The sequence below is a fragment of the Monodelphis domestica genome, chromosome 5, assembly GCF_027887165.1.
Source record: "Monodelphis domestica isolate mMonDom1 chromosome 5, mMonDom1.pri, whole genome shotgun sequence".
NCBI lineage: Eukaryota > Metazoa > Chordata > Mammalia > Didelphimorphia > Didelphidae > Monodelphis > Monodelphis domestica.
Window position 1 is genome coordinate 32,310,306 of NC_077231.1, and position 26,146 is coordinate 32,336,451.

General features: G+C 41.1%; 1 protein-coding gene across 3 annotated transcripts in view; it reads left to right on the forward strand.

Annotated features, from left to right (window-relative positions):
• The window catches only part of KRT4 (keratin 4), a 38,233-nt gene that overhangs the window by 7,122 nt on the left and 4,965 nt on the right, over nucleotides 1-26,146 (forward strand). Inside the window, exons 5-9 of one of the 3 annotated variants that reach the window (XM_001362106.4) lie at nucleotides 4,357-4,521; nucleotides 4,881-5,006; nucleotides 5,679-5,899; nucleotides 8,117-8,151; nucleotides 9,319-10,254. The exons of 1 other annotated variant lie outside the window; for it this stretch is intronic. In XM_001362106.4, coding sequence (XP_001362143.1) covers nucleotides 4,357-4,521; nucleotides 4,881-5,006; nucleotides 5,679-5,899; nucleotides 8,117-8,151; nucleotides 9,319-9,533 — 762 coding nt within the window. In that variant the 3' untranslated portion in view covers nucleotides 9,534-10,254. Of the gene's footprint in view, nucleotides 1-4,356; nucleotides 4,522-4,880; nucleotides 5,007-5,678; nucleotides 5,900-8,116; nucleotides 8,152-9,318; nucleotides 10,255-23,265; nucleotides 23,839-26,146 lie in introns of those variants that run through there. One more of the 3 variants, XM_001362300.5, reaches the window with a different exon arrangement.

Below are 26,146 nucleotides of genomic sequence, written 5' to 3' on the forward strand. Positions count from 1 at the left end.
GAGAAATATGGGCTGAAAACAGATTTGTCTGCCTGGAATTAGAGAGTTCAAGTTGAAATCAGAGAAGGGAAGAGGATCTGAAGCCCCAAATGAAGATTTGAGTGTTGACATGAGACATGAGTCTAGTGTATTTGAGGGGAGGTTAATTTGTAATTGAGGAGTTCAGGCTCTCAGTACAGAGAGGGGGGAAAGAGTGAAGAACCTCCCTTCTCAAAGAGGGGTTCAGGGGAGACAGCTGATGTTTAAGGTTGACTCAGAGAGAGGAGAGGTTTGAAGATTTTCCCCCTTCTGCCTTCCCTCCTTAGCTAAGGTTGCTCTCCCAGATTTGCTCTTGTCCCTCTTGTTCCCCTTCTACTACTCGAGACCAAAGGGTCTCCCCTTGATCTGCTCACTCACACACAACTTGGGGAAAAGTTAACTATTTTAATGTCAACTCAATCAAGGTAATATAAAGAATAACTAGCAGGGAAAGAATAGGAGAGGAAAGTGGGGAAAAGGGGGTCCCTGTCTCTATCCAAACCCTTTTCCTTACTCCTCAAGTTTGGGGGGAACTCAGGTTTTGGCAGCTTGAGTCCCCTGAGAGAAAGTCAGGTTGACTCACCCTGGGTTTGGCCCCTTGGCCACAGTTCAGACTCAGGGCAACAGGAGCTGAGGTAAAGTTGGACAGAGATTTAAAATGTCTTTCTCAGGTTTCCTCTTCAGTAGTCTTTTCAATTGGAAAATGTTGGGGGGAAGGATTTCCAGTCACAAGAAGGAAAAAGTGGGTAACCCTCAGGAGAAAGTCTTTTTCAACCCTCTCTCTTCGGCTTCTCAAGACTGACGAGCAACTCCTCTCCTAGCCAGAATCTTCTCCTCAAGATTCCCAACTCCTGGGCCCCTCCCCCATCAAAGTGATCAGTTTCACACACTCTTCAGCCTGGCACTTTTTCTTTAGTGCCAGCCTCTGTCACACTAGTCAGAGAATCATAGACTCTTAAAGAATTGGAAGAAATCTTAGGGGTTATGGGATCCATACACACACATTCCCTTCTCAGCTAAATGTATGAATCCCTAGAGATGAATATGTAAACTTTGCTTCGACACTTCCTGTCATGGGGATCATAGGACCATAAGTTTAGAGCAGAAAGGCACTTTAGAGGTTATAGGATCCTAGATTTAGAGCTGGAAGGACATCTAGCCCATCCCTCTCATTTTATTTTTATTTTTATTATTTTTTAGAGCATAAAGTTTTATTTAATTATGTAGAAAGAATTTTAAATATTCCTTTTAAAAAGTTTAGAATTCCAAATCCTTTCCCTCCTTTTCTTTTTTCTTTTTTGAAAAAATTTTTTAGTCAATTTAGAACATTATTCCTTGGTTACAAGAATCATATTCTTTCCCTCCCCTCCCCCATTCCTTCTCATAGCTGACATGCAATTCCAATGGATTTTACATGTGTCCTTGATCAGAACCTACTTCCATGTTGTTGATGTTTGCACTAGGGTGCTCATTTAGAGTCTACATCCCCAATCATATTCCCTTGACCCATGTAATCAAACAGTTGTCTTTCTTCTGAGTTTCTACTCCCATAGTTTTCCCTCTGAATGTGGATAATGTTCTTTCTTGTAAATCCCTTCAAGTTGTTCAGGATCACTGTATTGCCACTAATGGAGAAGTCCATTACATTTGATCGTACCACAGTGTATCAGTCTCTGTGTATAATGTTCTCCTGGTTCTGCTCCTCTCACTCTGCATCAATTCCTGGAGGTCATTCCAGTTCACATGGAATCCCTCCAGTTCATTATTCCTTTGAGCACAATAGTATTCCCTCACCAACATATACCAAAATTTGTTCAGCCATTTCCCGATCGAAGGGTATCCTCTCATTTTCCAAGTTTTTGCCACCACAAAGAGCACAGCTATGAATATTCGTGTACAGTTATTTTTCCTTATTAGCTCTTTGCATCCCCCTCATTTTAAAGATGAGGAACTTAAGACCCAGAGATATTAGATAACCTACCCGAGGCAAGAAGGGATCAGAAGTGGGATTCAACCCCAGGTCTTCTGATTCCCAAATCACCATACTACATTTAAAGGTTGGTCCATCACTAGTCCACTATGGTTGTTAGATAAGTTCTTTCTTATGGTAAATTGAAATTTGTCTCCCAATAGCTTTTACCTCTTATTTCTAATTTTGTCCCTTGTAACTATATATACTAAATCTGCTTGTTCTTGTAGATGACTTTTCAAATAGTTGTAGGGAGGTATAGTGTCATTCCTAAATCTTTTATTTTTCAGGATAAACTGAAGGTTGAACCCAGAACCCATAGCCTTTTCTCCTATGACATGGTTTCCATTCTTCTTACTATCCTCATTATAACTTCCTTGAATGAACAGAAATTTGTCATTTTCTCTCATTGTGGCACTGATTGGTGGGCTACAATCATTCATTCCCTTGTTTTGGATGATTTCTTTCAATGTAATGAAGGATCACTTCAGTTTTGATTCTCTCTCTTCCCTCTTTTTTTTTTTTAAACCCTTACCTTCCATCTTGGAGTCAATACTGTGTATTGGCTCCAAGGCAGAAGAGAGGTAAGGGCTAGGCAATGGGGGTCAAGTGACTTGCCCAGGGTCACACAGCTGGGAAGTGTCTGAGGTCAGATTTGAACCTAGGACCTCCCGTGTCTAGACCTGGCTCTCAATCCACTGAGCTACCCAGCTGCCCCCTCTTCCCTCTTTTTCTCTTTCGCTCTACTTTATCTCTTTACCACCACCACTTCTTCCTCCTCCTCTGAAGGAATTCGCATTTATTCTTGTTGAACTTTGTCTCATTGGTCTTGGCTATTGTACAAACCCTATCAAGATTTTCACTCCTTAACTTCTGATTTTATTCTTTTTAAGGATCACACCTTGTTTGGAAGGTCTGTTCAGGACTCTCCCCCTCTTTGTTCAACCACAAATTTCAGAAACATGCCATCCATTTTTTCTATCCACATCTATTAAAAAACATTTAAAAATGACAAGATCCAAACCAGAATCTTCCTATGACATACAATAATAGATTTTCCTCTAGGTAGGCATGATCAGTACTCTCTGAGGATTTATTTTTTTCTGCATAACTCTTGACATAATAACCCATGCTTCTCTGACTTACGTACAAAGATTATATGAGAAACTGTCATATGACTTGCTGAAATCAAGATAAAATGTGTCTCTAAAATTCTCCTATTCTATCAGTCCAGTAACTCTGCCAAACCCCCCCAATAAAATATGAGGGTATTTTGGCATGATTAAATTCTTTTGTTTTCAATTAATAAGTTTTTATTTTTTATCTTCTTACTCCTCCCATTTCAATGGACAACCCTCCTAACTAAAATTCAGAAATAGTCAAGGAAAGAAAATTCCAGCCATGGCTAATATCTGTCTCCTTCATTCTGTATATCCAGCCCATCACCTCAGAGGTAGGAGGTGGGGAGCATGCTTCATCATGAGTTGACTGGAATTATGAGTTATCCTGTATTTATAGTGTGGTTGTTATTGCAGCAATTATTTTCTAGGTTCAGTCTCCAGCACTTTGCATTGGGCATAACTTTTTTTCTTAATGAACTCACCTTGACTTCAAGTGACATTTCTTTCATTTCCTCAATTGTTTGTCCTAGAATTTTTCAAAATGATGATGTTGTTATGGTGAATCCAAAGCTTTCAGAATTGACTTTTTCCCATTTGAAGGTTGGGACTTTGCCCACTTTTCTTTTTATCATAATCCCTATCAGCCATCAACTAATCATAGATGACATAATTAGTCATTCTCAAAAGGAATTGTAGGCATATAGTTCTTTTGATAATTGGGGTGTAACTTATCTAGCTATGAAGAAAGGTAAGAACTGTTTCATGCTTTCAGGGAGTCTAGAGTCTACATGAGGAGATAAAACATGTGTAAGGACAGGCAATGAGCAAGATAGGGCGTGACAATAGAAAAGAGTACAGACTGAAAGACTGAAGGAATTATCCATTCCAACTCACTCACTTTGCAGATAAAGAAACTAAAGCCCTATAAGGCTAAAAGACTTATCCAAGGTGGTAGTTAAATGGAAGAGCTAGGATTTGAATTGAGGTCTACTGACTCCAAATCTTAAAAATTAGATTTGGAACAAGAAAACCTGGGATTAGCTTCTTACTATGACATTGGGCAAATCAGGTCACCTTCTCCATGACTCAGTTTCCTCATGTGTAAAATTAGAGCCTTCCTACTTCTGGAATCTATGAACACAGAAGAACACAGGTCTTCGGCTGCCCATTTTGACAGTTCCTGAAGGGATGAAGGTGGGGAGGTTGGAGGGATCCAGACAGAATCTGTAGCTTCTTTTGTTCCCATAGGAGCGGAGCCAGTTCCAGACTCATGTTTCTGATACCAATGTTGTCCTGTCCATGGATAACAACAGATGCCTGGACTTGGACAGCATCATTGCGGAGGTCAAAACTCAGTATGAGGAGATTGCCAAGAGGAGCAGAGCAGAGGCAGAGTCATGGTACCAGACCAAGGTGAGTAAGTGAAGTTGTTGGCTCAGGAGAATGAGGAAGGCTGAGGCAGATCTCCAATCCTGTGGAAATAAGAGCCCCATTTACAGTGGCTGGACACTTGTGAATTTCTTGAAGGCAGGAACTATAGTGTTTTCTATCTGTATTTGGCCCATAGATTTCCTGACTTGATCTAGATAGTTAAAATGATCAAACAGAGGGATTGATTCCCATGAAAGTACCAAATGAGGATATTTATCAAGGGAGGCCCACAAGACAGAGAGGTTGGGTCCTTTTGGATTTCTCTTGGGCATGTGGGCTGGGTCTGTTGTTCTTGTAAATTAACTCACTTTGGATCTAATGCCTACTATTTTGATCTCCAGTATGAGGAGCTTCAGGTGACAGCTGGGAAGCATGAGGACCATCTTCGGGACACCAAGAAAGAGATCTCTGAGCTCACCCGCACTGTGCAGAGACTTCAGGGGGAGATTGACTCAGTAAAGAAGCAGGTGGGGATAACTGAGGCCCGGAAATTGGGAGATGGGTGATCTCAAGTGATTGGGGACATCTTCCTGAGGCAAATCATGGTCTGACACCTGCTACTTTATTGTCAGATTGGGAATTTGCTAAGAATACTTGTAAAATATCCTGGTTTTAATAAGATGAACTAGAGTGTTATTTGAGTTGGAGAAGAATATACTGAGGGTTGAACAAAAGGCAAGTTCTTCCAAAAAACCTGGGTCTATTTGGAGAAGACCATTTCTTCCCAGTCTAGAAGTGATCATCCAGATTCTCCTTGAACACCTGTGGTGACAGGGAGTTCACAATCACATGATATAGACCATTACATTTTGGGGCTTCTCTGATTATCAGTGGGCACTCTAGTTCAGAATCTACAGAGCTTTAAGTCCTTACTACTAAGGAAAAGGTAAAAAGCCTGGGGTTAAATACTGATCTTAAAGTCACCAGTCCTGGGTTCAAATCTTAACTCTTGCCCTTGTGTGCCTCAGAGCCAATCCCTTAACCTTTCTGAGCCCCATCTGTATAAACTGAGATTATCACTGTGCCTCCTTTTCACAAGAAAAATTATTTTGCTTTGGGTGAGGATCCACCAAGTCTGGAAATGAGAATATGGAGGTGATGATAGTGGAAGATATTCTCCATACCTTTGCCCCTTTCAGTGCCAGCAGCTGCAGACAGCCATTGCTGATGCAGAGCAGTGTGGGGAGTTGGCTATCAAGGATGCCAAGAAGAAGTTGGGAGACATGGAAACAGCTCTGCACCACACCAAGGAGGAGCTGGCCAAGCTGCTGCGGGACTACCAGGAGCTCATGAATGTCAAATTGGCCTTGGACATGGAGATTGCAACCTACAAGAAGCTTTTGGAGTGTGAGGAGAGCAGGTAACCAAGCTGACCATGATGGGTGGAGGATGAAGGAAGCCACACAGAATAATTTATTTTTTAAAATTATTTTTGCTTTTCTTTTTAAAAAAATTTTAAATTTGGGAAATTTTACTTACTTAATTAATTTAGAATATTTTCCCATGGTTATAAGATTTATGCTCTTTTCCACTCCTCCCTCACCTCCCTCCCATAGCTGATGCACAATTCCCCTGGGTTTTACATGCCACACAGAATAATTTAAATCTTGGACAATTACTTTTGTAACTGAATTCAGATTTCATTTGGGAAATGTGAGGCTAACTATTGTCTAGTATGCACATTTGTTTATTTCTCATTTATTTAATGTGCAGCTATTATAAATGTCCATGAAACTAGTTTTTACCTCCTCTTCTCTCCAAAGAAAACAAACCCAAATTTTGAAATCCAACTTTAATGTAAAGTTTTGTCAAATTGTGGCTGGTGCTATGAGATCAGGATTTCAAAGTGCAACTTTGAGGACAACTGGTATGACCCTGAGAGAGTCACTTACTTGTCTAAGTCTCAGTTGGAGGAAGAAAGTGATGAATTTTTCAGCTTCTTCTGAGTTAGGTGTATTAAGAAGTATTAAGGCAACATTGAGACCCTGGAAAATGTGGGGAGGGGGAGACAGATCAAGGAGAGCATCCAAGCAGACATACTCCCAGCATTTTTGCATCAATGACTGATTCATTTGACTGGGGTTGAGTGTGATTTAGACTGGTTCCTCCATTTTATACTGTACCAGGATCTGGGGTTTTCAAAAAATAAAATGAGGGTGATCATACTTATCCTTATAGGGTAAATGTTTTTGGAGTTGGCTTTGTTTTATTTTTAGAACTTTTATTCTCAGTTCCTAGCATTGTGCCTGGTTCACAGTAGACAATTCATATAAAATGAGGCATCTTGGTGGTATCTAAATAGTAGGTAATTAATAAATGCTTGTTCATGGAAAATTGATACGGTCAACTGTTCTTGCAGTTGAAGTCCTTCTCCAATGTCTCTTTTTGAGATCCCTGGGTTCCTAAAGACTAACTAAGCTTTTGTTTATTTCTATCAAGCTGGAAAGGTTTTGGGTATGGGCCAAAAAAATATTTTATTAAATAAATAAATATAAATAAATAAAATTAAATAAAATGAATATGTTGGTTAGTAGAGTACCAATTGAGATAAATTTAGAGAGGCTTTGTTCTTAGATGATGGGAAACTGAGGAAATAATTTTTGGGCATAGCAATTCATTTAACTGTCTAGTCAGGTACTGAGAGGTTGTGACCTGCATTTATAGTGGTATTCCCAGTGGCTAGATTGCATGATCTGGCGTTAGGAAGACTCATCTTTCCAAGTTCAAATCTGGTACCAGACAGTCACTAGTTGTGTGACCTCAGACAAGTTTATTTGGTGTGCCTCAGTTTACTCATCTATAAAATGAGATGGAGAAGGAAATGGCCAATTGCTGCAATCTCTTTGCTAAGAAAATTCCAAATGGGTTCACAAAGAGTCAGACATGACTGAAAAACAACCTCACTGAAGGGAGATATCACACAGCGATTGCAGCATCTGCCTTGGCTGGTTTTAGCAGTTCACTTGAAGCTCTGGCCAATAGCAGTAGCCAATGGGGGAAGAGCCCTCGGAGATTCCCTTCCATTGCTTAGGATTTTTGAGCTACCTACGTGTTTGAAACCAACATAATCTCCTCCCGTATTTCTGTGGAAAGTGACTCAGATAGGTAGTCAATCAGTGAATGAATGTTTATTAAGTATCTACTATGTGCCTGGCAGTGTGCTAAAAAGCAAACAAGAATGCGGCTCTGTCTCGACTACTTTGTATCCACCTCATCCTTGTACTTATAGATCTAAAGCTTGATGGGAACTCAGAAGTCCAGCCCCCTTATTTTACCAAGAAGGGGAAGGAATGTTTGTATGATTCTTATTATGTGCCAATGACCTTATTTGAGCCATCCTTATGGGAAGTCGGTACTATTATCATCTCCATTTAATAGATGAGGCAGAGGAGATTCTTAGCCCCTTTGCCCTTTTGCATAATATCATCTTATATTGTTTCTCCATTGTCCTAGAGAATAGAAATGTCTGTCCACTGGGCAGAGAACTGCCAGAAAATGGGGGAGGGAAGGAATGTTCTTTTGGATCTTTAAGCTGGAAGGTCTTAGACCTGCTGACCCTTCTCTAATTCTTCTACAGAATGTCTGGAGAGTGTCCAAGTGCTATCAGCATTTGTAAGTATCCTCTAGGACATCTTCTGTCCTTAATCCCACTTCTCCCCTTCTTGGGAGGAAATAAGCCAGTCCTACAGGCAGAATCATGACATGAAGCTGGGGTTTACCTTGTTGCTTAGTTCTTTCCCTACAATGGACAATATCCCCTTTCCCAGGACTTCCCCTTCACCTCTGCCCCTTCCCAATCTTTCCATAAAACATTAGCACCTGTGACTCACACCCTCAGATTTCCCCCTCCTCATAGAGACTCCCTTGCAAACCTGTGGCGTCTTCAGGGTTGGAGGGTACCACAGATTTCATCTAGTCCGAATCCTTTCAGAGTCACCGCTCCTGTCTAGAACACTGCTTAGTATTCCACCAGCCTGTGTTTGAAGTTCTAGAGTGATGGACACTCCCTACTTCCTAAAAGAGACCATTTCATTTATGTACAGCTCTTATGGTTAGGAAGTTTTCCCTCACACTGAGCACCATCCCAGCTTCTGGTATCGTCTTTTTACTACACTTTTGGAGTTTGACAATAAAGTTGAATTCCCCTTCTTGGGACCATCCTCTAAATACTTGAAGGCAGTTGTTTCCCTGCTAAGTTTTCTTCTCTCCAAATTCTTCTTATTCATTCAATCATTCCTTGTAAGACATGGATATGATCTTGAGACCTCTCACTGTGATGGATGCCACCCTCTGTATTTATTACAGTTTATCCACGTGTCATCTAAATGTGACCAAATGGAACCATACATGCTATACTGGTGACAGAGGAAATTTCCTTATGAAATTCTTCTTCTTTTTTTAATAAATCCTTACCTTCTGTCTTGGAATCAATACTGTGTATTGGTTCCAAGGTAGAAGAGTGGTAAGGGCTAGGCAATGGGGGTTAAGTGACTTGCCCAGGGTCACCCAGTCAGGAAGTGTTTGAGGCTAGATTTGAACCCAGGACCTCCTATGTCTAGACCTGGCTCTCAATCCACTGAGCTACCCAGCTGTCCCCTCCTTATGACATTCTGACTGGTTTGTATTTAGGTCACTTCCTGATTTCTTTTGAATTCTCCTGTTGATTTCTATGATATCACCATCTCTGAGAGATCACTGTGCTCACCTAGTATGAGATCTTTGGTAAATTTGGTAAATTTCCTGGTCCAAATGTCTTAACTCTTTCTCTCTCTTTTGCAGCTGTGATGGGCAACTCTACCAGCATGTGCGGTGGGAACATTCGAGGAGTTGGCAGTAGCAGGGCTGGGGTTTCCCTGGGTAGCAGTTGTGGAGGAATGAAGGGTAGCTATGGGTCTTCCTGCAGTTATGCTAAGCCAGGGCCAAACACTGGGGGTACCTCCATCCTGAAGAAGACCACAAGTACCACTGTCAAGTCTTCTACTCGGAGGTATTAACTCTCCTGTGACATGTCAGAATGGTGCCAATCATTCTGTTTCCTAACAAGGTTTCCTTTCCCATCTCCCAGCCTATGCTGACCTACCCTCATAGCAACCCACCCACACCTTTACAGAACTCACCAATCAGGAGCCCAATATAAGCTAGGAAAATCTCATTGAGCTTTGTTTTCACATTGTATTATGTGGATATCATTTGCATATCACATTGGCTTTCTAGAGTGGAAAGAGTCATTGAGGTCATCAGATAGGATAAGAAAGTTGTATTGACTTGCCTGGTATAGTGGAAAAACCATGGGATTTGGATTCAGAAGACTTGGGTCTGAATCTTGGTTTTGTTGTGTGACCTTGGGCTGGATGCTCAAATCTCTCTGAGCTTCCTCAGTTTCCTATTCTGTAAAATGCCAGGGTTAGATCAGATCTTCCTGGAGATCTCTTCTAGTCCTAGATTCTATGATTAGCTGGGGATTAACTGCTGCTGAATTGCCAAAGTAGCCTCAGTTTCCCCCCAGTCTCCCTCGCCGTGTGTTGAGTCAGCATACTTTTGCTTCACATCTTGGTGGAGTACATAGTCTGATATCAGGTGTAAGGGGGGAGCATCTTGCCCTTTTCTTTCCCCACTCCAAACCAAACCAAAGCTGAATGTCTCCCAGATCCTTTCTCTAATTTTTCTTCCCTTTCCTCTTTATATTGCCTATGATGTATCTCAATAAAGAACAGCCACATCTCTCGTTGTCTCTTGAATCTGTTTTACCCATGAACCTGAACCTGGGTCAAGCCAACTAAATCCCTGGTAACAGAGATGTCAATAGTGGGGAGGTGACCAGAGCTTTGAGCATTCAACAATATCTTTACTAGTGTTAGGGTCTGGGTTTTCGCCCACTACCACGGAAGACCAAAAGACAATGCAATCAAGCAAAAGGGTTGTTTATTGAACTGGTGTGCACCAGCAGCACACACCAGGGGAGCCCCGCCATAGTTCCAATCGTAGTCTGGGGATGCTGGGATTTATATCCCTTGTAGCATGCATGCCCCCCCCCCCCAGTCCCTATCTGGTACATACCATTGTCGGAATGTTTGCCAGCATTTATGGTCCCTAAGTTCTTATTTGGTACCTACTGCTGGGATCTTTGACATATTAACTTCCAAGGCAGTTTCCTGCTCCCTTACTAGAGACCCATTTGAAAAAGAAAGACACGCGCAGACTTAAAATAAAAAGCAGAATCTAATATGCTTTAGCCAAACTGAGAAAGGCAAGAGTGGCAATCATTATGTCAGATAAAGCAAATAGACCTAATTAAAGGGAAAGTTGAAGGAAGCTGCATTTTACAAAAAGGTACAACCCAAACCCTTTACAGCAAGTTTCTCTGATAAAGACCTCATTTCTCAAATATATACTGAGTGTAAAACTGTAAGAGTCACTCCCCAAATTGATAAAGGATATAAACAGGCAATTTCCAGAAGAAATGAAAGCTCTCTATATCATATGGAAAAAATGTTTGCTATTGATTAGAGAAACACAAATTCAAACAACTCTGTGTTTCCACCTCATACCTATCAGAAGTGGCAAATGCTAGAAGGGATGAGGGAAAAAAAATAGATACATTAATGATGTGTTGGGGGATCAGTGAATTAATTTAACCTTTCTGGAGAACAAATTAGAACTAGGCCCACAAGACCTATAAAACTGTGCATACCCTTTGATATAACGATACCACTACTACAGTCAAAGAGACAAAGGAAAAGGAAAAAGACCTGTATTTGCAAAAATATGTATAGCAGCCCTTTTTATGTTGGCAAAGAATTGGAAACTGAGGGGATGCTCATCAGTTGGGAAAGGCTGAACAAGTTGTAGCATATGATTGTCATGAAGTGTTATTGTGCTGTGGGAAATGATGAGGAGAGTGGTTTCAGAAAAACATCACAGGATCTATATGAACTGATGCGAAGTGAACTGAGAAGAACCAGAAGATTATCATGCACAGAAACAGCAATGTTGTAATGATTGTCATCTGTGAAAGACTTAGCTACTCTGATCAACATAATGATTCAAGATAATTCCAAAGCACTCATGATGAAAAAATGCTGTCCACCTCCAGAAAGAGAGAACTAATGAACTCAGTACAAATTGAAGAATAATTGTTTTACTTTATTTTTTTTTTGCTTTTTTGAAATATTGGTAATATGAAAATATGTTTTGCTTAGTTTCACATACATAACTAATATATTGTTCAACTTCTCAGTGTGTGTGGGAAGGATGTGAGAGGTAGGGAGAAAATTTAGAACTCAAAATTTAAAAAGAATGTAAAAATAAATAAATAATAAATGTGGGGAACAGATAAATGCCAGAAAGCACTTTCCTCACAATAGCCCTAAAAGATAACAAGGCTGGAACTCAAACCCAAGTCTGTGTAGAGTCTGAATCTGAGTAGAAAAGCACAATTCTACTTGGACGCTTCAAGGTTGTTTGATGCTTTAAGAAAGCAGGATAGAAAGGAAAGAGGCCAACTTCAGTATGTCCTCGTCAGGACTCAATTTTGGATCTTTGGACCCCAAGTCCATGGTATTTTATAGTGTAATAAATTGCCCCAAAGGATGTTTTTTGAGGGAAAGCCTTGAAACAGACATCAAAGTCACTGAACTTGTTTTGACACTATTAAGTGATCTTGAACAAATCCCTTCACAAGAAGACGGAGTTCAAGTCCACCTTCAGATATGTGTTAGCTGTGTGATCTTGGGCAAATTATTTAGTTTCTGTTTCCTAGTTTCCCCTAGTTTCCTCAACTATAAAATGAGGATCATAATAGCACCTATTTTCTAGGGTTATCAAATGAGATAATAGTTGTAAAGCTCTTATCACGGTGCCATAGCACCCTCTTCCCTCTTCCTAACTTTCCCAGATGACTATCCTCTTAATCACCACAACCCAGATGCCACCTTAACTTTCAGACTCTCTCACCACCACCCCTTATATACAGTTGTCAAATCCTATTATTTCTACCTTCTACAAGTCTCTCCTCACTCCAATCTACCTAGAGCTCAGATCGAACCATGTCACCCCATCCTCTATATTAAAAAAAATCTTCAGTGGCTCCCTATTACCTCCAGAATCAAATAAATATAAAATGCTTTTGAAGCCCTTCAGAACCTGGCCTATTCTTAACTTTCCAGTCTTCTTACATCTTGCTCATCTCCATGTACTTTATGATTCAGTGATGCCAGTCTCCTTGCTGTTTTGCACATATGCACACTTCCTTTCCTGAGAGTTTTTGTTGGCTTCTGAATGCCTAGAACCCTCCTCATTTCCATCTCTTAACATATTTAAAATCTCAGGCCAGATCCCATTCCTTGCACAAAGGCTTTGTCTTAGAACCTTCCCTCTAAGACTGTCCCAAGTTTATACTGTAATGTATCTGATGTGTAGGTATATCAATATCAAATTGCCATTTGCATGTTATCTCCCTCATTAGAAAAGGAACTCTGTGAGAGCAGAGACCATTTTTTACCTTTGTATCTGTAACACATAGCATGTTGCCTGGCACAGAATAAGGCTTTAATAATTGCCAGCTGACTAACTGAGAGACAGTATTACATAGCAGATGGAGTTGACCAGTAAGCCAGGAAGATCTCAGTTCCTACCTTTGACACATACCTGTTGATGAGCCAAATCAAGGGATTTAACTTGTTAGTGTCCTATGCACTCACTCTAAGAAAAGAAATTACAAAAAAGGATACTACCCTGCATTGATGGAGAATTCATTGAATTGTTTCTTTTCTAGCTGCTTGAAATAATTTCTCTTTGACCTGGGAGTTTTGGGATTTGGCTACATTATTTCTGGGAATTTTCATTTTGGGATCCCTTTCAGGTGGATCTTTCAATTTCTTTTTTATTATCTGGATCTAAGATATCAGGGCTATTTTCCTCAATAATTTCTTGAAATGTGATGTCTAGGATCTTTCTTTGGTCTTGACTTTCAGGTAATTCAATAATTCTTAAACGATCTTTCCTTAATATATTTTCCAAGTCAGTTGCTTTTCCAATGAGATAGTTCAGATTTTCTTCTATTAAAAATTTTTTTTTGACACAAAGCCCACACACTCTGCTGCTCCAGGCAGGTTTTTATGCAGATGTCACAAACATCTCCTGCTGACCTTCTTTCTAAAGCCAGGAAAATGTCTTATTCTGATTTTTTTGATAGACTCTGTCATTCCAAAATTTGATTTGAGGCATTATTTTAAAGTTGTTTGTAGGACAATGCTGAGAGAGTTCAGCTAGGTTGTCTCTCATCTGTCATCTTGACTCTGTCCTCATCTTTCCGACTTTTTATATGGTATAGAAATATTAGTTATTGGCATGAAATGTGGTCAGTAGCAAGGGTATTCAAAGTATAGTCAAGGGGTCTGGGTTCAGGACCCAGTCCTGCTACTTGCTACCTGTGTGTGAGCGGGCAATTGATTGAACTTCTCTGGGGCTCAGTTTCCTTATTGTAAAATGAAGGATTTGGACTAGATGGTCATTAAATTCTGTTCTGACTCTAAGTCAATGAACCTATGATGATGAAGGAGTAAAATTCTGAGTTGGGAAAGTTAGGACCACCCATTACCACAATTGGAATTAAGGTTTTCTGTATTGAGTTAGAGAAGTTTTAGAAGGAGACTTGATACTTTTCCTATGCCCATTTCAATTCCTACACCTGAAAGAAATACCTTTCCAAATGAGTGATTATGTGATAACCTAGGACCTGTAAGGAAGGGAAGGAGGAAACCAGTGTACAAGACTGAAATACCCAAAAGAGAATGGTTAGAGGACATGGTTAGAGGCCATCTGGTCGGAGATGGGCTGGAGGTGGGAAGTGCTATGCTCCTCCAAAGCTTTGCCCACACTGGGATGGTGGTGGGTTAGCTCTCCCAATATGACTTCAGGCTTTCTCTCTTGTAGAGGAAGAGTCTCATTCTTGAAGTTTCCTGCCTGTTGTGACTCTCAGAATGCTGATTGATAGGGAACAAGGTATTATCTGTTATCTCTGCTTCCAGATCTGCTCACTGAGCACAGTAATTGATGGAAGGGGAATGAGAATAAGAGATTGGAATGTTTCCAGTCATGGCCGACTCTTCCTGAGCCCATCTGGGGCTTTCTTGCCAGAGATACTAGAATGGTTTGCCATTTCCAGCTCACTTGACAGATGAGGAGTGTAAGGATGGGCTGCAAGAGGGCAAGATTATTATAGGAGGAAACTAAGTGATTGTCCCACTGCTGGCAAGTGTCTGATGTCAGATTTGAATTCCTGATTCCATGCCTGGTGCTCTGTCCACTGTACCACCTAGCTATCCCGTCTTCATTACTTAAGGCTGGCTAATGAGGAAGATGTATAGTGTCTCATCTATGATGCTAAGTTCTATGGGGCTGTTAGGACCCAGTAGGGCCCCACGTAAGGGACCAACAATCCATTGTTGATATGCTTTAAGAGAGAACTTTCAGGGAGGCAGCATAGAGAAAGAGATGAGGTGGGAACTTCTGAATGGTAATCTGGATCTCTGGATGCTACATCCAGAAAGGTATTTCCATTATACACACAACATAAAAAATGTATCTATAATACACAGATATATAAATAAATATGACACTATGGAGTTATCTATACATATACATACACATGTGAATGCATGTAAATATTCATGTATTTAATATGTGTGTGTGTATCCCCCCCCTAACCCCCAGCAAGCAATATCAGCTAATATCCATTCTCTGGCATATAATAACTCAGGCCACATTGCCTAACAGTGTCTCTAGGTTTTTCTGGATCTCCTAGGACCTGGGGCTCCTGGGTATGTACGTGAGGGTGCTGCCACCTCCTGACCCTCACCTTCCTGCCTCCCCTTTACTGAAGTGCTGACAGCTCCTTTTCTGTGCATTCACCCCGATAGCTAAGCTGGCTTCAGATCTCTAACTGGGTGACTCAGGGTGACTTGAACTCTGGGTGACTGAATGGAGAGAGGGAACAGGTTTGGCCAAGGGCAGGAACAGTTTCCCATATCACCCACCTGGGTTGGAGCTGAGGGTGTAAAGAGGCTTTTGGGTAAAAATAATCCTAGAGTTGAATAGAAGGGCTTGTCTCAGAGACCTGCAAAGCCTTTTGCAAACAATCTCTCAGCCTTTCCGCACCCTTGATAGCTTCTCATCTCCCTGATTGTGTTGTATAGAAAACAGAGGTTTCAAGAGGGAAAGGGAACAAGCAATTTTGAAATACCTACTATGTGCCAAGCACTTCACAGATATCTCATTCCATTCACGGAAGAGAGGTCACTGAATAGAGCAGAGCAGTGTGTAAGCCTGGCAAAGAGCTGGGACAGAGGTAGGAAAGTAGGAGAGCAACTGTGGTTTTCAGGGGTCCATTTTTTTACTCTTATCAAGACAGAGCAGCAAGAGCTGAAGCACAATTTGGATGAGGCAGTCAGATGTAAATGACGCAGTCTGGCTAGCTAGAAGAGAGATCCTTTCCAAGGGCAGTATTATGGGGCTGTACAGTGATTCTCAAATTTGGGGGGCTCAGGGACTCAAAAATTATTTAAGACCCCAAAAAGCTTTTGCTTATATAGGTTAGCATCTATTGAGATCAACTATGTTAGAAATTAAAATGAATACATTAAAATTTCCATTTACAAGTAATCCATTTGTTATGTTAACATTTTAAAATAAAAATTTTAAATTTTACAAAACAAAAATTTAGTGAGAACAAAGTCATTATTTTACATTTTTATATTTTGTAACTTAAATTTTTTTGTTTTAAAAATTTTGTAACTCTTTAATGTATAATTTGGAAGACAATTGGATTCTCCTATCTGCTTCTGCATTTAATCTCTCATGATATATGATTTTTTAATTTTTTAATTTTAATTTTAAAATATTTTTCCATGTTCCCATGATTCATTTTCTTTCCCTCCCCCTCCCATCCCCCTTCTAGAGCACACAAGCAGTTCCACTGGGTTGTACAGATGTTGTCACTTGAGACCTATTTCTATATTATTCATTTTTGCTGTAGAACGATCCTTTAAAGCCTAAATCCCAAATGATATATCATTTTTATTGAAGTATATTAAGAAAATCTGACCTCACATATATATATATATATATAGTTGGAAAATGGAGCTTTCTAACAGGAAAATAAGATCTTGGTATTATTTTGTTATTTCTTTTTCTAGCTCATTTTACAGATGAGGAAACTGAGATAGGATGAAATGACTTACCTTGAGTAATATTTGAACTCAGATCTTCCTGACTCTAGATCCCCCTACTCTATCTAGTGAGCTATTTAGCTGCCCCTTTTAGTATTACTTTAAAAACAGTTTTTCATGGATCCAGGGGGCATCCAGTGGTGTGAGAACCACATATTGAGAACATCTGGTGTTCAGGAGAACATCAGGAGATCTGAGTATGGAGCCCTTCGTTAGCCATATGAGTGTGGACAAGGAATCAAGCCTTCATTTCCTTGCATATAAAAGGAGGACAATTAGACTTGTTTTTTTATTTTTATTTTCAGAGTTAGAAGCCTTTCCCAACTGAATTAGAATCTTTTGGGCCCCTCAACATCCTTATCTAGTGGGCATTAGGGATTAATTTAGAAACTTCCAGTGATCTGGAAGGACACTAGCTTCTGTTTGTCTGTGGTACTTGATGGTGACAAAGCACTTGTTGGAAAAAATGAAGCTATTTTATTTTTTCAATGAAAAAATATTTCTTTTCTCTTCTTCCCACTTCCTAGCCAATGGGGGGAACCCCTCACAAAATCCTTGGAAAATAGAGTTAAGTAAAGCAATTCCCATATTGGTCATGGTCAAAAATGTATGTTTCCTTCTGCATCTTGAGCCTTTCACCTCTCAGCCTAGAGGTAGGTACAATGCTTCATCAACTTCCTTCTGGAATTATGGTTGGTCACTGAATTGATCAATGCTCTTAAGTCTTTCAAAGGGTTGCAGAGCTCTCCTTTGATTTTCATAAGCGATTTGGAGAGACAAAGTTTTGCAGCTGTCATGATTTCTATTTCCAAGATTAGGGATCTGAAGCTTGGAAAGGGTAAGGGAAGGGAAATAACAGAGCTGAGATTCCTCACTTCTAAAATGGGGGTGATAAGAAAAAGTGTGGGCAGCTAGGTGATGTAGTGTATAGAGTTCAGGACCTAGAGTCAGAAGGACTCTTCCTCCTGAGTTTAAATCTGGCCTCAGACATTTAATAATTGTGGCCTTGGGGAAATCACTTAATCCTATTTGCCTCAGTTTCCTCATCTCTAAGATGAGCTGGAGAAGAAATGGCAAACTCTTCTAGTATCTTTGCTAAAAAACCCCAAATGGGGTCATGAAGAGTCAACTATGTCTCAGAAATTACCGAATAACATAATCAGTATCAATTGTACTGCAAAGAGCTCTGTCAAAATGAATTGATAATATGCACTATGCTACTTAATAAGAACTGCTATTCCTATAGTAGTGTGAGGTTTGTGAAATACTTTTCTTATAAACCCATGAAGTCATAATATAAGCTATTTTATCCCATTTTGCACATGAGGAATTGAGGTACTGAAGGTTAAGTGGCTTGCCCAGGATCATAATGATGGGACTTGATGCCTCTCTAAGAGATGGGTACAGAATGGGAAGGTGTCTCTAGGTGCCATCTTGTAGCTGCAACTTTGTTACAGAAATTCTAGCACATAACCACCCCCAGGAAAGCAAACAAAGGACAACTGTAGAATGGAATTGGGGTGAAGAGGCCAAGGTGAGCCATCAGGAGGGTGTGATGTTAGGGTAATGCCACTGAACAAGAAGGATTAAGGGCCTAGGATTGGGGATTCAGTTCCAGTTTATTCATCCCTGGCTTAGCCAACCCATCTTTCCACTTTTCATTTGGAAAGAAAATAGAAAAGATGAGAGAAAAATCCCTGAAGTTGGATTTCCTAAGTTCATAGCTAATCTTCTTCTTCTTCTTCTTCTTCTTCTTCTTCTTCTTCTTCTTCTTCTTCTTCTTCTTCTTCTTCTTCTTCTTCTTCTTCTTCTTCTTCTTCTTCTTCTTCTTCTTCTTCTTCTTCTTCTTCTTCTTCTTCTTCTTCTTCTTCTTCTTCTTCTTCTTCTTCTTCTTCTTCTTCTTCTTCTTCTTCTTCTTCTTCTTCTTCTTCTTCTTCTTCTTCTTCTTCTTCTTCTTCTTCTTCTTCTTCTTCTTCTATTCTTCTTCTTCAATTCTTCTTCTTCTTCTTCTATTCTTCTTCTTCTTCTTCTTCTTCTTCTTCAATTCTTCTTCTTCTTCTTCTTCAATTCTTCTTCTTCTTCTTCTTCTTCTTCTTCTTCTTCTTCTTCTATTCTTCTTCTTCAATTCTTCTTCTTCTTCTTCTTCTTCTTCTTCTTCTTCTTCTTCTTCTTCTTCTTCTTCTTCTATTCTTCTTCTTCAATTCTTCTTCTTCTTCTTCTTCTTCTTCTTCAATTCTTCTTCTTCTTCAATTCTTCTTCTTCTTCTTCAATTCTTCTTCTTCTTCTTCTTCTTCTTCTTCTTCTTCTTCTTCTTCTTCTTCTTCTTCTTCTTCTTCTTCTTCTTCTTCTTCTTCTTCTTCTCTTTCTCCTCCTCTTCCTCCTCCTCCTCTTAAAGCATTTTCCTTTCCCTCCTCATCAAGAGCAAAACCCAAAACAAAAATTTAAAAAGATGCCATCTGTAACAAATATGTATAGTTAAACATAGCAAATTTTTGAATTAACCATGACCAAAAATGAAATAAACTTTGAGCAGAAGTTGAGATGAAGGACAAATAGCATTTAGTGACTGGGACATACCACCTAGAACTGGAGTCCAAAGATCTGGGTTTTAACCCTGATTTTTTAAAACCATGTGACCTTCAGCAAACTGCTACCCCTCTCTGGGCCTTGGTTTTATTTTCTTTAAAATGAAGGGGCTGGATTAGATGATCTCTACTCAGTTTTCTTTGGAAAGAGGGAAATATACATTTATTAAGTTCCTACTATCTGTCAGGTATTTTATAAATATTTGTTAATTTAATTCTTATGACCATCCTGAAAGGTAGGTGCTTTTATTTTCTTTAGTATACAGTTGAGGAAATTGAGGCAAATAAAGGTTAAATGACTCACAGCTCAGTAGTATCTGAAATTGGATTTGAACTTGGGTATATCTGAGTGTAGGCCCAATACTCTATCAACCTACAGGAGATCAACCTTGGTTGCTAAGATCACTGGGGAATAAATTCCGGGGACAAGAGAGCAACAAATGTCTGTCAGGGGTTGGAGAATGAGGAAAGTGTCTATCTAGCTGGGACTTAAAAGGAGTGGGGAGTGGGGGAGAAGGAGCTGAATGGTATGGAGGGAGGGGCCAAGAATTTGGTCCTCAGTGTAGGGACTAGATTGTCTCCCTATAGTGATAATATATGACTGATAAAATACAGCCTTTACGGTCCCTAAAGCTTTAATAAGTAGGTATCAACTGATTCACTGACTTTGTTGCTCTCTCCCAAGAAGTTGTCCTGGGTAGGACAAACTCTAACTGCTTCTGGATTCCTGGGGACTTCCCCTGCATCCACTGCCTGCAGCTTTCCCAGGCACAGTTGATAGAGTTGTCTTCTCATTCCTCTTTCTGGTCCAGGCAAGGGGGAGTTTACATAAAGAGCAGGATGGATGGGGAGAGACAATACAGTATTCGGCACAGAGAAACAAATTATGGATGATTGCCAAATTAAAAAATGACAGTGGTTGGTCCCTGGACCTTCCTGTTACTCATCCTTAGGTCTCTATGAAGGCTTTAAGGTCTTTTCCATTTTCTCTTTGGTTCTTACAACTCCTGATGACTTAGGAGCATATCATCATATCAACCCTGGGTGGATTATCCAGGATTCAGATCAAATGTCTGCCTTTCCCCACTTTTCTTTAATCAAGTGGTTACCTAGGGCTTGGGTTAGTAGGACAGGTAAAGGAGAGGGAATAAGAATTTTGTTCTTTGCTTCTCTCTAGCAATACTTTCCCAAAACAGGATGGACAGGTAATAGTTACTCTTGTAGCAAGAGTGAGAATTTGGATCAGGACCCATGTGTTATTATCCAGGTTCATTATCCATTATCCAGGTTCCCCTATCCAATGGGAACATTGGGAGTGACATGTATTCATTATGAGGTAATAAATTAAGTATTCTTAATGATACCTTTTTAAAAAACTCTTGCCTTCCAGCTTAGAATTAACATGGTGCATTGGTTCCAAGGCAGAATTGCTCTAAGGGCAATGGAGATTGAAGGACTTGCCCAGGGTCACACTAGGAAGTGTCTGAGGCCAGACTTGAACCCAGGACTTCTCATCTCTAGGCTTGGCTCTCAATCCACTGAGCCACTTTGCTGCCACCTCTTAATAATTTCTCAGCAGTAGTGGTGATTTGTTCATAATTCCTCAGCATTTTATGTGGATATAAAATGGGCAGATGGGAATCAGAATATCTCTAAGATTAAAGGAAACTCACAGTCTGTTGTGAAGGTGGTCCATGACCATGATTCTTGCTACAGGGGAGGCTGAAGTTGGCGGATTGCTTGCACTAAGGAGTTCTGAGCTAAGGTAGGTAGGTCTAAGTCTGGTTGGGCATCCACACCAAGACTGCTAAAACTGTTCCCAATATGGTGAGCCCTTTGGAACTAAAGTGGGCTCAAGCTGGAAACAGACCAGGTCAATTTTTTTTTATGACAATTAGCAGTGGGATTATTGGGAAGAGATTAACTGCTACCCTTCTAGTTTGGGCAAGTTAGGGAGACTGACTCTCACCAAAGAACTCCCCTCCGAACAAACAAAAAGGAAAACAACCTCAATTATAAAACCAACCTCACAGATGTCTGTCCCGTTCTGAAACTATGATTCCTTAAGCACAAATGAGTAGTATCTACATCAACGGAAGTGTTACAAGGAATGTGAGGCAAAGAAGTGATTATGGGTATGCTGTGAGGAAAAGCTTTCTGAGGATAGAGCAGGTCTTAAACAGACTTTGGAAGCAGTGATGGGGAAGTTGAAGAAGGGACTGGAAGGCATTTCTGCATAGAGTGGAGGGCTGAACTAGATAGATACCTTTTGTCTTAGAATTAATACTAAGTATTGGTTCCAAGGCAGATGAGGGCTAGGCAATTGGTTCTAAGTGACTTGCCCAGGGTCACACAGCTGAGAAGTGGCTGAGGCCAGATTTGGACCCAAGAGCTCCTGATTCCAGGCCAAGTTCTCTATCTACTGAGCCATGTAGCTGCCCCTCCCCACTTCCATACAATTGATTGCTAAACATTTACCAGCACAGCCCTAACTGACAAGTAAAATGGAATAGTGGACTGTCTACTAGATTTCAAATCAAAAGATCTCTGTTAAAATTCTGGCTTAGGGGGCAGCTGGGTAGCTCAGTGGATTGAGAACCAGTCCTAGAGACGGGAGGTCCTACGTTCAAATCTGGCTTCAGACACTTCCCAGCTGTGTGACCCTGGGCAAGTCACTTGACCCCCATTACCTAGCCCTTACCACTCTTCTGCCTTGGAGCCAATACACAGTATTGACTCCAAGACAGAAGGTAAGGGTTTAAAAAAAAATTCTGGCTTAGTCCCTTATAGCCTTGAGCAAATAACCAAACCTTAAAAAAAGTTAGTTATTTCTGTAAAATGGAATACCCCAGAGTGCTTGTGATGATAAAGTGCCATATTAACCACATAAAGTTCTGTCTGCCTTTATTATCTAAGTGGTCTATTATTGCTCCCAAGTCTACAATCAAGGCATAGGGAATAGTGGATCATGAGAATTTAGAAAATGGAAGAATGGATGCTGGGGTTCCTGGTTATCTTGGCCAGAACCAAGAATCACGAGAAAAGAAATTGATGACATGCTGGGGGGAGGCATGGAACAGCATGGTCCCAAAGGTCACCTGAGAATTTATAGACAATTATTGGAAGAGACTCTACTTCAACCCCTACCTGTTATAGATGAGGGACGCTAAACTTGGACAGGTGACGCAGTTTGCCAAAAGCCAGATTCTTGGTAAAGTGGAAAGATCACTGTTTATAGAGAGAGGACCTGGTTTTAAATTCTGCTTCTGAAATACATCTGTGACTTTGTCATGCCTGTGACACTTAAGGCATTTAGACTTGGTGTCAGGTGGACCCGAGTTAAAATCTTACTTCAAATGGGATCTCTATGACTCTGGGTAAGTTGCTTAACACCTGCCTCAGTTTCCTCATCTGTAAAATGGGATAACCATGGCACCTATCTTCTAGGGTTGCTGTGAGATATTTGTCAAGTGTTTTGTAAACCTTAAAGTGTAATAGACTCGTTATTTATTATTATTGTCACTAAACTTCCCTGGACCTTGGTGTCGAACAAGAGAGCCTTTCTAGTTCCCATGCCCCTAAAACTGGTTAGTGAATGACTGAACAAGACCTGAGCTCCAGTCCTCTGCTTCCCAGCCCCTTGCTGAGCAGTGTCTGACTCCCAAACTTGGCTGAGTTTGCCTTTGATGGACAATGCCCCGAGGAGCCCCTGCAGGCTACCAGGCAGGTGCAGGTGATCGGATCCCAGTAACTGTGCCCTCCCAATGACTTCTGTAGGTGTGTTTAGTGACAAGGCAGGAACAAAAGAAGATGAGTGCTTGCCAAAGACCCAACCCAAGGGATGTTTTGGATTTTTTTCTCTTTCTGCCCCTGAAACCAAACCCAGCGACTCCAGCACATAAATACGAGCCCTGAGCAGAGGTCTCTCCATTCACTGGCTCTGGCCTCATCTCCTTCTTGCTAGCAGCTACCGTTCTCTGAAGGTCCTCTCTTCTCCACTAGCCATGTTGGCCAGGAATCAAGGCAACCGAGTCAGCAGCTCCCGGGGCTTCAGCGGAGGGTCAGCAGTGGTGGGCGGGAGCAGGCGGATTGCCTTCAGCTCTGCCTCCGTCTCTGGGGGTGGAGGCCGTGGCTGCTCTGGCGGGGGCTTTGGCAGCAAGAGTCTCTATAACATGGGGAGGACCAAAAGCCTCAGCGTGGCAGGGTGCCGGCAAGGAGCTGGTTTTGGATTCGGTGCTGGAGGTTTCGGTGCTGGCGGCTTTGGTGCCGGCGGCTTTGGTGCTGGAGGCTTTGGTGGGGCATTCGGTGGCCAAGGGGGACCCAACTTCCCCGTGTGCCCTGCTGGTGGGATCCAAGAGGTGACCATTAACCAGAGCCTGCTGACCCCACTCCACCTGGAGATTGACCCAGAGATCCAGAAGGTGCGGACAGAGGAGCGGGAGCAGATCAAGACCCTCAACAACAAGTTTGCCTCCTTCATCGACAAGGTGAGCTGCCCTAAATCTAGGCAGGGGCAGGTGTTAGGCTGCAGAACCCTAGCCTTTCACTTGGAGGGAGTCCGGGATTTGGACTCAGGAGTTGGGTTTGAGGCTTTGAAAATTACTAGCTGTATGTCCTTGGGCAAGTCATTACCTCTCTGGGCTTCAAATAAACAAATAACCTCTCTCTTTTTAAACCTTCTGTCTTAGAATCAATACTATTGGTTCCAAGGCAGAAAAGTGGTAAAGGCTAGGCAGCTGGAGTTAGTTGACTTGCTCAGGGTCACACCACTAGCTCTCAACTCTGATTCTAGTCTAATATGCTGTGTGGGACATGAGACAATTCAGTTATCCTCTCTGGGTATCAATTTTTCCCAGCTACAATATGGAAGGGATCATAGATCACTTTCCAGATAGATGACACAGAGCACTGGACCTGGAGTTCAAATCCTGACTCAGATTCTTCCTAGCTGTATTACCCTGGGAAAATCACTTAATGTCTGTATGCCTCAGTTTCCTTATCCATAAAATGGGAATAATAAGAGTATCTACTCCTAAAGGGTTGTCATGAAGATAAATGAAGTATGATTTGTAAAATGAATTTTGCAAACCGAAAGTTAGCACTATGGAAATGCTTGCTGGTCCCTACTAGAACCGTTGGGGGATTCAGGATATCACAGAGGCCAAGGTGGTCCTTCTGGTGGGCTTTGATCCCACTGGGCGTGCTGACATATTGGATAAATGAGTCATGCTTGGATTTTAGTTCCTCTGATTCCCCACTGGGGGAAGGTTTTGGCTTGGAGGAGAAAATGGCTTCACCCTGGTGAAGAGTTGACCATGAAGACAAGCTGCCCTCTTGGTTCTGGGCAGAATGGCCTCTCTAGTCAATGTCTGCTCTAGGCAGTTCCCATCTTAGCCAATGGGTTGAATAAGAGCCAAACAGAATGGCTGGTAGAATTCTAATCAGCCTTTAAACTGCTGAGTCATTCCCTGAGAAAGACTTGGATGAGTGTGATGCCTGAAGCCATTTCCCCCAGTCCCTGAGACAACTCAGTCAGGAGTTCTCCTCAGATAGGCCGTTGGGGTTAGTTTTTTTTTTAAACTCTTACCTTCCTTTTTAGAATCAGCACTGTCTATTATTAGTTCCAAGGCAGAAGAGCAGGAAGGGCTAGGCAGTCGGGGTTAGGTGACCTGCCCAGGGTCACACAGCTAGGAAGTATCTGGGGCCAGATTTGAACCCAGGTCCTTCTCATCTCCAGGTATGGCTTTCAATTCACTGAGTTGTCTAGCTACCCCCTAGTAAATATCCTTAAAAAAATCTTTACCTTCTATTTTAAAATAAATACTGTAATTTCTAAGGTAGGTTCTAAGGTAGAAGAGTGGTAAGAACTAGGCAATGGGGGTTAAGTGACTTGCCCAAGGTCACCCAGCTTGGAAGTGTCTGAGGCCACATTTGAACCCAGGACCTTCCATTTCTAGGTCTGTCTCTCTATTCACCTACCTGCACCCCCCCAATATATCTCTTTTATGCACAATTAATTGTGTGTCATCTTTTCCATTAGGATATATTCCTTGAGGTCTGGGACTATGCATTTACCTTTCTGTGTGTCTCTGCTACTTGGCACAAAGGCTGGTCCATAGAAAGTACTTTAGATGCTGACTAACTAACTGTCCTTTTACCAGCATCTCTAAGGAGTGTTGATAATGAGGAGCCATTTAAGACTGAACTTACTGCCTAAACCAATTGAGAACTCACATGTTAGTGTCCACCTAAGCCTTTATCCATCCTGGTGTGACTTACCAAGCCCCCTTTCACTAGAGGAAAGCTTGTATGTAGTTCCTCTAATTCTACTAGAAACCAAAGTCAAAGAATATCAGAATTGGAAAGAGTCTTGAAGATACAGTTATTTTATTTGAGATAGGAAAACTGAGACCTATCTTTTTTAAGGGCCCTTCTAGCTCTGAGTTCATGATTATTCTTCCCTCCACTCCTGATCAAGATTAGAAAACTTAGGGCAGTTAGTTGGCTCAGGCCTAGAGATGGGAGGTCCTAGGTTCAAATCTGGCCTCAGATACTTCTTAGCTGTGTGACCCTGGGCAAGTCATTTAACCCCCCATTGCCTAGCCCTTACTGCTCTTCTGCCTTGGAACTAATATGCAGTTTTGATTCTAAGATGGAAGGTAAGGGTTAAAAAAAAAGATTGGATGATTTCCTACTTCCCATCTCCCATCTCCTGTAAATGGAAAGTATTTTTCTTATTTTCTAGGAACCCAATGTTTTCAAATAAACCATTCAAAGGTGCCTGGAAATGAAAAA